The sequence below is a fragment of the Eschrichtius robustus genome, chromosome 5 (assembly GCF_028021215.1).
Source record: "Eschrichtius robustus isolate mEscRob2 chromosome 5, mEscRob2.pri, whole genome shotgun sequence".
Classification (NCBI taxonomy): Eukaryota; Metazoa; Chordata; class Mammalia; order Artiodactyla; family Eschrichtiidae; genus Eschrichtius; species Eschrichtius robustus.
The window spans coordinates 28,380,977-28,392,021 of NC_090828.1; the positions used below are offsets into that span (position 1 = coordinate 28,380,977).

Below are 11,045 nucleotides of genomic sequence, written 5' to 3' on the forward strand. Positions count from 1 at the left end.
TACCAATGCAAAGTACCTCTTATTTTTAGCATATATCAATACTTACGTTCTCCCAGCCAGTGACACAGACTGAAAGTTAAAACTAGTCTCTATAAGGGTAAGAGGCTGTTGAAAGTGTTTCTTATTACCATGTGAAACACTGCTTCACAAGCAAATGAGGGCTACCTGAGACAAACACTGTCTGAGACCACTGATGATTTTAAGGCCTGGATGGGAGCATCACTTAACATGGCCCAAAATTCATTAATGATTTCTTGGGCCCTTCGGTCCTGCTAGAAATACCTGCAAGAAATTTAACAGAAGGAAAAGCAATTCCCGTGTGTTATCCTAGCCCAGTCTCTACAGTCAAACAGGTCAGCGACAGGGTTGAACAGTTCAGTTCAGTCTGCAGACCACAAACCCAAAGGCTCGTGGAGTAGATCATCAGAAAGGAGTTTAATAGCCAACCCCATAGTCTGACAGACTTCAGAACATCCAGGATGGTAATTTATCCACAAACTTCCCTTCACCAATGTCCAAGCAGACTTCTCTTCCCCAGAGAATTGCTAGAACCCCAATGCTACCCTTCCCTGCCACCTCCCTACTCTTACAGTTCCAAACTAGACGGGATCACTTGCTCCTGAAACAGCAATACTGAAGCCAGTCCTGTCAATAATAAAACACGCCCATGTTCCAGCTTTGTGTCCACCAAAGCTGTCATGTATCATTTCCTTATTTTAGAGCAAGATTACAACTGAAGTTTCTACCTATTCCTGGCTCCAGCAGTTATTAAACCTAAGGATGAAGTAGAGGTGGCTTGACAAAAAGGATGAACATCCTTATTAGCTTAAACTCATTACCCTAATAACCTATGGTAAAGCAAGATGGAAAATAGCCCTCTCTAAATCCTTCCCAAACTCACTTGTTTGCTAGATTAGATTTAGGTGTTCTTTGTTTTGGTTGAGTGGGAAAGAAAAGATTACAAAAAATGTGAAGTTGGTATCTAAATCTAAATTGACGAAGAACTTTCCAAGATATTAATTACGGAAATAATTATCTAAACAGCACCTATGTTAGAAAACTTTGAAAACTTTATCTTTCTATAAATAATATCTTAATTTCAGCAGATACCTCAGATGTGTTATTACTAGAATAAAAATGTATGTGTATTAGAATGACCAAATTGTTCTTGAGTCTCTATGATAAACCAACTCTCCATGATTTACGAATTGAAAAAGGAGACAGACGAAGCTGTTAGAACAGTAAGGCTGTGCTCCCATGCACAGGCAACAATTAATTGTGAAGCCCCTTGCATTTAGCCACTTAGGAGTATGAGAAAGTAAAAACAGCATCATCCACAGAAAAAGCAGGAGCAAGACTGTTCCTGGAACCAACAGATGATGGTTTCATCATGGATGAAGATGAAAGAAACATGAGAGAAAATCTGGTCTAGCACTCTGCCCTCAAGCAAATCATCTTAGTTGCTTCCCTTGTAAAATGAATATTAGAAAATTAAATAACTTCCCAAGGTCACAGAGCTAGTAGATTGTGGAATCACAGCCTTTTAGTAGGAAAAGTTTGGTAAAACAGTCCCAGGCTTGTGAAACTCAAATGCCTCTAGCAGCTAAGGCAGAATCAAAGAATCAAGTGGACTTGATAAAAGACAGTAAGGAATGGTGGGGATTGCAGCAAACTAGACATTACAAGCTCCACCTAGTGATATTTAAATTCAAGTTTATCAAAACACCAAGGCAAGGTTTGGTAGGCTGTCAGTTTGTAACCCCTAAATGATTAGATTCTAGTCCAACTCCTCAATTTTATAAACAAAGAAATCCTATGCTTGACTCAGTATAGGATTTAGTCAAAAGAGCTCCCTTAACAAAAATAGGAGTGTTGACACAGGCCAGGTTCAAGAGCTAAGGAGAGTTTAAGGTTAAAAGTGGGGATGGTCTCTTCCCTCCATCCATTTGGAGTAAAGAGCTCACTTCTCTCTCTCCCCCTTCCTACCTTCTGATTCTTCCTTCCAAACAGCTGATATGACCCAGGCTGAGTCCCTTTGCCCTGGGAAACCTACAGAGGTGATACAGCCAGCTCCGCTCCAGTCCTTAGCGTGAAACTCTTCTTCTGCTTGGTTTCTCCTTCTCCTCTGACCCACCAGAAGAAGGTTCTGAGCCAAGTCTCAACTAGCAATAAAATATCCTTCTGCCAACAACCATCACCTGTGCCTGCCTACCTTTCACTCGAAGACCTCATGGGGAAGACTTGTCAGACAAGGCAGGATCTGACATTCACGGACACCTGATTTCCAATGCTACATCCCTTTCCCTCTCTTATGCTACCTCTCATTGCCTTTCTCCTGTCACCTTGAGTTGGGCAAACCACTGCACTGAGTTTAATAATCTAACAGAAATAAAACATAAAACAACTCACTTTATCTAGTCTGTGGATTCAGGCTGATCCCAGTCTGTACTCAACAGAACAGCATGAAAATGAAGGACATGACCACATAGCAGACCAGGACGGAGAACAAACAGGCAAGAGGAGCTCAGCTTATCCAGCCACACTGACAGTGTGCACCCCGACAAGGACAGAAGGCCAAGAGCAAGTGGCAGCCCACTAATGGAATTGAGAGACTTCTGCAGCCAGAGGCATGCACATCACATTACACTGGCCACCCCAAGAATAGATGCAGCAGTCAGTCACAAAGTTGAAACTAACCTGTGTTCTCCTGGGGGTGTCGCAAACTGTCCTCTGCTGAAACCCAAGCAAGTAATTAATCAAAAAACAGTCAAAGAAAGCTCTGCCTTGCCTAAAGTTTAATGAAATGTTTAAGAACTCTTGTTTAGGTATCAACAGTTATCCAGGTAACAGTTTCATTAATTCTTAAGAGCACCTGACTATTCCAAATAGCAAAAAAGTTAAGTCAATAAACAACCTGCAAAACACAATGACTGTGGGAAAAGTCTAACACACAGAGAGGAATGAAACGAGAACAGTGTCATACCTAACACTGAAGATCGCCGCTGGAGCGCCTCATTAAGCTGTTTTTTATAAGGTGTAGGTGATCTCACAGATTGTGTCCTTGAAGGGAGCTGAGGGCTGGTCCAACTTCCACTCAGAGACTGTTGCTCTCCCTGAGCCCCTTCTCCTCTCTCTGCAGCAAACAAAAGCTTGGAATTATTGGAAAAACTAAGACTCAGAGTTCAGCAAAGAGAAGGAAATAGATGAGAATTTTTTAGGAAAGAATGTGTACTTGTATTACATGCCTAAGTAAAAATTAGGTTTTTCTTAAAGAAAAAAGAGAGAGAAATTCAAAGAAGGTGGCAAAGTTACATCCTTGGTATATGTGACCTTCAGTTTGTTTCACTTTTTTTTTTTTTTTAAATATTTATTTATTTGGCTGAGCCGGGTCTTGGTTGCAGCATGTGGGATCTAGCTCCCTGACCAGGAATCGAACCCAGGCCCCCTGCACTGGGATCACGGAGTCTTAACCACTGGACCACCAGGGAAGTCCCTGTTTTACTTTTCATTAGAAATTTCTTGAGCATATTTAAGGAAACAGAATGCAAGCTCCACAAGAAGGCAGTGATTTTTTTTGTTGTTCCGCTTTATTTATGGGATAGATCCCTTGTACTATTAAAATAGTGCCCAGTGGATAGTAGGTGCTCAATAAATATATGCTAAATAAAAAGACTACTGTCATTTAATGGCTAAATGTAACGTATCCTAGACAGGATCCTGGAACAGAAAAAGGACATTCGGTAGAAACTGAAGAAATATGAATAAAATACTTACTTCAGTTACTAATAATGTATCAATAATAGTTCATTAATTGTAATAAACGTACTCTACCAATGTAAGATGTTAATAACACAGGAAACTGGGTGTAGGGGTATATGAAAACTTCCTGTATTATTTTCCTAATTTTTCCATAAATCTAAAACTATTCTAAAAAATAAGATTGTTGCAGTTTCCTTAAAAAAAAAAAAAAGATTATTGTCTTCAAAATGGACTAACAGGTTTTACAGAGCTTTAAACATGACTGCTAATAAAAGTCAGTTAATACTATTAAAATTTCTACTGAGTTAATTAAACTATTAACCCCCAAATCCGCTACAACTAGAGGGATTACTTTCTAACACATTTCAAACAATACAGGCAAATATAAAGCAAAAGATGTAGGCCATGTTTTTTTTTTTTTTAATTCTTCTAACAAGTAAAAAATATATTACTTAAGAAGAGCTCATTTTAAAATTATCTTTTCATTTGGTGTCATTAAATGTGTACCTTAACAGATCAACAACAAGCCTGCTGACAGCTTTCAATTTTTGAAAAATATGAACCCTTCCTCCCATGTGCTGGTCCTTTAGTTTCATCGCTTTAATTAAAATCTTTTGGCTATTAACCCCTAAAAGAGAAAAGTCCATTCTATGAACTTAAGAAAACTGAGATATATTAAGAAAGGAAAAAAAAAGAATGTTAACTTCTCTTTAAAAAGAGACCCCCTTTTAACATTTAGTTTTCAATTCTGATCTTCAGTTGCCAATAATTAATAAGATTAAAGTGAAAATTCTAGCTTTCTCTTCTTATGCAGTTAACCCCAGTGACCTATGATTATAAAGCTACCTCCTTGTTAATATTTCACTTTCTTGCAAAGACACAGCATGAAAGCTGAACAAGAGAATTTCAGAGAATCAAGATGGTAGGGGCTCTGATCTTTAAGAATAAGTCTTACCTTTGTTAAATCGAAAGAGATTTACAAAAGAACTATACGCTGATTTAAAAGGAGGTTCGTCCTGATCAGGAGTCAAAGGTTTGAAGTGTGTGAGATGAGAAGGACTAGTAGGAGATCGAGGCAAATCATTAGCAGAGTCCAATGTAGGGGAAGTCTTATCATCTGTGGCCATTTCATGAGTCTAGTAAACAAAAGAAATAAGCAAAAGTAAGTTCCTCAGGAAGCCCAAAGGTTGATTCCAAACAGCATCCAAATATCTAGAAATCTGACTTCAAAAATTCAGACCTAAAAAAACCAATGAGTAAATAAATCTAGTTCAGCATACACTCCAAATTAAGACTTGAAAACACTGAAGTCTAGATCATAAGGAAGAGTCTCAATTACCTAAAACTAGGAACATATAGTCAATCTCATTTTCAAAATTACTATTCAAATACAGAAAAATACCAAAATTATTAGAAATTTGAAGGCATAAATGTGAGCAGGCAAAAAGGAAAAAAGAGGTTTTTCACATGATTTATGTAGTTTTCATTTTAAGATTTTTTTTGAAAAAATAGCTTTTTAAAGGGGGAAAACTGGTTTTACACAAGCATACAAATTCCTCAAAGTTTTACTTTACTTATTTCAATGTTTTCTTTCAAAAAAATATAAAAAATGAATATTTCCAAGAACAGGAAATGAAATAGTCATCCCTTAACGACATTTCTATATAACCTCAAAAGTTACCTCAAACTATGCCTCATCACCTATAAGAACTATCCAAATCAACAAGCTGATTGATCCCCATCATATGTCCTCCTAGGCACAGGAGCCTGGTTTTTCTCCTTTTAAGCCTAAATTCATAGGCATTAAAATGAAGATCTTAAAGGGCTTTTTTTTTAAATAACCAAAAATTATAATTCAACCAAAGCTGTAAAGCTAACCACATCACCAGATGCAGGTAACAGAAAAGCACTGATGTCTATTTTCTGCCATATTGATTAATACTTCAAAGAGAAGACCATGAATTATGCATAACTCATTAAAATGCTATAGCTTGTAATCTAATTTATATTTACAAGGAGGACACTACACTCTTACAAAATGCTTTTCACTTTCAAAATCCTATCTACCATCTCATTTCATTTTTATAAAAGCCTGAAAGTTACAGAGCTGGGCTTATTACCACATTTTACCTCTGAAGCAACCAACGTACACTGAACCTCCAACAACTTTCTCGAGGGTCACATAGCTAGTCAGTGGTAGAGCTGTAACTAGATGCCAAGTTTTACCCCAGAATTACTCTTTATTTTTTCCTGAGGGCAGCATTTTATTTAATTACCTCTTCTTTCAATTAAAGAGATATTTCGAGTTTGCATTGGTTTTGGAGGCAGACACTCTTGGTTTCAAATTCTGACTCTGAAATATCTTAGCTGAGTAAATTTGGGTAAGAGCCCTGTGAGATATGTATTACCATCTTCATTTTACATAGTGGAAACTGAGGCTTAGGGTGATTAAATGGGACAGTATATGTGAAGCACGTTTAGCAGAGTGCTTGCCCATAAAAGGCACAGAATTAGTCTTTAGAGCAAAATTATCTTGTAGCTCTTCCCAGACTTTCAATTCTGGCCTACCTGAATTCTAACTACTCAGGACACTGCCAAATTAAAACTTTAATTGATTATTAATTAAACAAAGCAAAAATAAAAGCACTGATGAGGAGAATGTTGGCAACAAATGTTTATTGGAATGGAGGGAGGGGGAAGAAAAAGAGGAAGGAGAAGAGGAAGGGGCAGAGGACGAAGAGGAGGAAGAGGCGGAGGAGGAGGGGGAGAACAGGAAGAAGGAAAGAGGGAAAGGACACGTCCTTCTAAAGTGTCTTGACAACCCATATTCCAGCATAAAGGATTGGGAAATCAGCTGGTGATTGATCAAGTGTAGACTCAAAAAGGTAAAAAGAGGAAAAAAAAAAAAAGAGGGTCCTGGAGAGAAAGAATAATGTGACAGCAGTAACAACCTGAAGGCCTCAGAGAACATCCTACATTCTACTTTGACACAAGTAACAGGAGAAGGAGAGTTAGCAACCTTCCTAAAGTCTTAGCATCACACCTAAGGGTCACCCATGCAGAAACTTTTATTAGGTTCTGAAGATGTGAGGATAAAAATTACCATGCAAACACTCACCAGTGTAGTTTCTAAAACAATACAATCACACAGAGTGAATATTAATAACTACATAATAATACCAGGACCCTGAAAAAACTACCTTACAACTCTTATTCTGTGGTAGCTTAATAACTAACTGTCTGTGATATAAACTAGGATGCTTTCCTATCTGAGAGGTAAATAGAAGCATTCACTTACTCATTCAAAGACCTCTCATGTTATCACCAGCACTTTGCCTCTTCTCACTTGAATGCGACTAGTATATGCAGACCCACTCAGCACTATCAAAAGGCTTGTCAGGAATTGAAATTTAGAAAATAAGCCTGCTCTACCAGCCAAACCAAAATTTTAGCGAACAGAAAAATGCAAGTATCAGTTCAGTCATTTCTAAGTACAGTGTTTTTTTTTTTTTAATACTCAAAATATATCTAACAATGCAGGACAACTGAATACTAGAAATGTTAGTTTCCATCTACAAAGATTTTTTTGTTCAATTTTTGATCGACATACCAACAGATGGAGGTTTTCTAAAGGAAAACCATATGATCCATATTATTCTTCCCAGAAAGAAGAAAAAGAGAGGACACAGGAAAGCAGTCTTGCTCTGCAAAGGAAACTTAACCTGCCCTTCTTTGTCACAAACTCGAATCTAACCGAAAGGAACTAAGAAACTTTTATGTAAGAATCCTGATAGTGGGAGTGCCAAAAATCAAGACTCAAATAAATCAGAAATAAGACACTACAATATACCAAGAGACCACCTCTACTGTCAATATCGGAGTAGTTTTACAAAAGGATGCACTGAATCAGTACGGGATAATATAATAAATACACTCACCAGATAAACAGGAATAACTGGACTAATACAGAATTCCAGCATTTCTCATATTTCTTGAATGCCTTAACAGTGACTTCTAATAGAACAGAAGACCCCTAATTCCTAAAAATATTCCATTCTCATCCTTTTGTTGAGAACGTTCTAAACAAGGGGAAAATACTAACTGGGAAATCAAGTCTTCTCCTCAAGAGACTTTGAAACATAGGTACACATGGAATAGCCTCAAAGAGCAGAGGCAAGCATTTAAGGAGGTATATACATATTTGAAACCCCACTAGCGGTACCGTTTCTGCAGACGAGGAACTTTCTTGTCCAGCCTACGCATACACCTCTGAAACACAGGCTCAGAGCTTATCCATCAGAGGGAGGAGGAGCTGGACTATGCATCTCCGAAATAAGTTCAAGTACACGGGACAAGAGAGGAGCAAGAGAACTTCAAATGCTTCCAAGGAAACCTCTTCCAGAACAGCCCCACCCGGCTCCCTTCCCCACTCGCCAGACAAGCGGCAGCCGGGGAATCAAGGGAGCCGCCTGAATGCGGGCACAGGTTCTCTGCCCTTCCTTGCCCAGCCTCGGCCGCAGCCGCGGCTGCAAAGCCCCAGCTCTCGCCTTAACTTCAGACTTCCCCTCCGCTCCGGCCCCAAAGCTTCCTAAACCCGCCTTCTTCACCACTCTCAGGCCCAGCCGGCCGCGCGCCATCCCCCTCCCTTACCTGCGCCTCCCGCCGCGGCCCCGCCGGCCACCCTCCACCCCAGACCTCGCTTCACCGGGTCCAAGCGCAGGAAGGCAGCTTCAGAGCCCAGTGCCGCGGTTCTCAGGCAGCCGGCGGTTACGGCGGAAGGCAAAGCTGCTTACATGGTTGCTGCGGCTTCTCTTGTCCGCCACCCCCCCAGGCTCCGCCCCCTGTTCCTCCTCCCCTCCAATCCGTAACTCTCCCGGGCGCCGGCTCCGCCCTCCCTGCTCCGCCCGCACGACGTTCGGATCAGACGCTCAGGCAGAAGGAGTCGAGCCCAGATAGAGTCGTGCTCGACACCTTGACCAAGATTAGGCCGCCTCAGCCTTCCTAGAGGAAGCCACGGCGACTGCGCGCGTGAGCGTCAAGTGTCCGGGTCACCGGATGGGTGCTGGCTGGACTGCGGTTACCGTATGTGCCCGATGATATGGGCACTCATAATATGTTACAGCGCTCAGCGTTCTTACGGACTGACATTCACTTGCGTAACACTTGCGCCTAAAGCGAATACTGTTATCAGACTTGGGTGACTCCGCCAACAACTAGCCAAGTAACCTTAAGTTACCAATTTCTTTAGGCTCCAAGCCTCTTATCTGTAAAACGGAGCTAATGATAGTACCCTTCACAGATAGTTTTTTGGAGATTAAGTAAAACATTGTACGTAAATGTTTGTAGACATTTGGCGCAATGTCTAATCCGGAATAAGTGATGTTAGCTCTATAGCTATTTTTTTCACTCAAGTTTTGTGTTGCAAAGACTGGCGCAAATAAAGTTACCAAGCCCCGTATTGCTCGGCCGGGCTAGCGTTATCCATCATTTTGTCCTGCTAGAGTGTTTTGCCATTAGCTGAAGAGAACATACCAAAACCTGCTGACAGGATTATGGGACTTGGCAGGGGCAGTCAGAAAGGAAGTGAAACCCAAAGTGAGGTGCTGTTTTAATTAAACTCTGCAGACCCATTTTCCCCAAGAGTTTTGGCAAGTTCCCACCCATTTCTCCTTGAGCTGGGTCTTTTCAGCCACTGGAGAGTAGCATGGAAGCCTGAAGGCTGATAGCGGTATAAATGCCAGTCACCACCCTCAGCTGAGCCCCTCAGCAATCTTCCTAGGAGTCAGCAGTCAACTTCCTCTTCCATTCCTCACTACTGCTATTCCGCACCAACACCACCTTGACTATCATTCTCAGCAAGAGAATCTCATCTACCTGAGTGAAATAGCCGAGCGAGGTATTGGGTGCGATCCCTAACTACCTAACCACCCCAATCGCATTTACCTGCATTCACATCCACCCTGGCCTGACTCCTGCCCTCATTTCTGGGAGAAAAGAGCCTCTTCTCCTGCTCAATCCTCCCAGCTCTCAAGCCAGTCTCTCCTCTCTCCCCTGGGAGTGTCACCAAGTCCAAGCTCCAACTGCTGGCAGCGCGACAGGCCAATAAATCGAGAGACGAGGTGTTGGGGCAAGCGACTTCATTCAGAAAGCCAGCAAACCAAGAAGATGGTGAACTCGTGCCCCCAAAGAACCATCTTGCCTGAGTTAGAATTCAGGCTTCTTTTATACTAAAAGGGGAGGGAGTGAAGTCAAACATTTCCTGGTTCCACTCAGTCTCCACACAAGATGTGTTAATTTCTTCCTCCCTGCAGCCATCCACAGGTCCGCCTGGTCAGGATGTTTCCTATGAGCTAAGCAAAGGTATTTTAGCTTAATACTCATTACCTGGGAGGCAGGATTCCCAGAGATGGGCCATTATGTATAATTTAAGCTTACAGGCAACATTTCTTTAGTGATTAACTCATAATAGAGTACAAAGTGTCTTCCCTATTACAGAAGTTTGTGCCGTCTCTTCAACCTCTTTTTCCAATGACTCTTCCTCCTTAACCTGTGAACGTGCTCAAGTCTATGCCTTCCAGAAACAAAAACAAAGGCAAGCAAAAAAATTCCCCCCTCTTGTAGTTAGCCTGGTGATGTTAATATTTCATAAACATACAATAAAGTATAAATTAGACCAAGAGATCATATGAACAGGATAGCCCAGTAAAGATAGTCCACTGTACAGCAAAGTGATTCAGTTATACAGGTGTATACATTCTTTTTTATATTCTTTTCTAATCTGTTTTATCACAGGATATTGAATATAGTTCCCTGAGATATACAGTAGGACCTGGTTGTTTATCCACTCTATACATGATAGTTGGCATGTGCTAACCCAAAATTCCCAATCCATTCCAACCCCACCTGCGCTCCCCCTCAGCAACCACAGGTCTGTTCCCTATGTCTGTGGGTCTGGAAGACTGGTGTTCTAAATGAATCCTCACATGGCATCCAGTGGAAAAGCCAAGCTAAATTCAAAAGAACCAGAATGTAAGCAGTGAGTTTCATATTCAAATTGCAAGGAGTAATTTAATTTCAGCCAAACATCGTTTGTTACATTTAATTAATGTTGACAATGGTAATATATTTTCTATAGTATTGCTTCTAGTCATTTTGTCTATAAGTTTGTCATTTTATAGTTGTATGAGAGCTACCAGCATAAGGAGCATATATCTGTATATATTAATATAAGTCACTGCTCGGGATCTACAAAAAAACTTTTCAGTTGAAAAGTACTTCCTACATTA

At 40.6% G+C, this 11,045-nt stretch overlaps 1 protein-coding gene across 11 annotated transcripts in view; it reads right to left on the minus strand.

Moving 5' to 3' along the window:
• PIKFYVE (phosphoinositide kinase, FYVE-type zinc finger containing) overlaps positions 1-8,576 on the minus strand; it is a 76,147-nt gene extending 67,571 nt beyond the window's left edge. For 4 of the 11 annotated variants that reach the window (XM_068544565.1, XM_068544564.1, XM_068544558.1 and 1 more), the window contains exons 1-4: positions 8,410-8,570; positions 4,715-4,895; positions 2,984-3,133; positions 2,698-2,733 (exon numbers count right to left, since the gene is read on the minus strand). In XM_068544565.1, the coding sequence (XP_068400666.1) occupies positions 2,698-2,733; positions 2,984-3,133; positions 4,715-4,886 (358 nt within the window). In that variant the 5' untranslated portion in view covers positions 4,887-4,895; positions 8,410-8,570. Of the gene's footprint in view, positions 1-2,697; positions 2,734-2,983; positions 3,134-4,714; positions 4,896-8,409 lie in introns of all 11 variants that reach the window. The other 7 variants (XM_068544566.1, XM_068544562.1, XM_068544568.1 and 4 more) reach the window with 5 other exon arrangements.
• Positions 8,577-11,045: the final 2,469 nt, after the last annotated feature.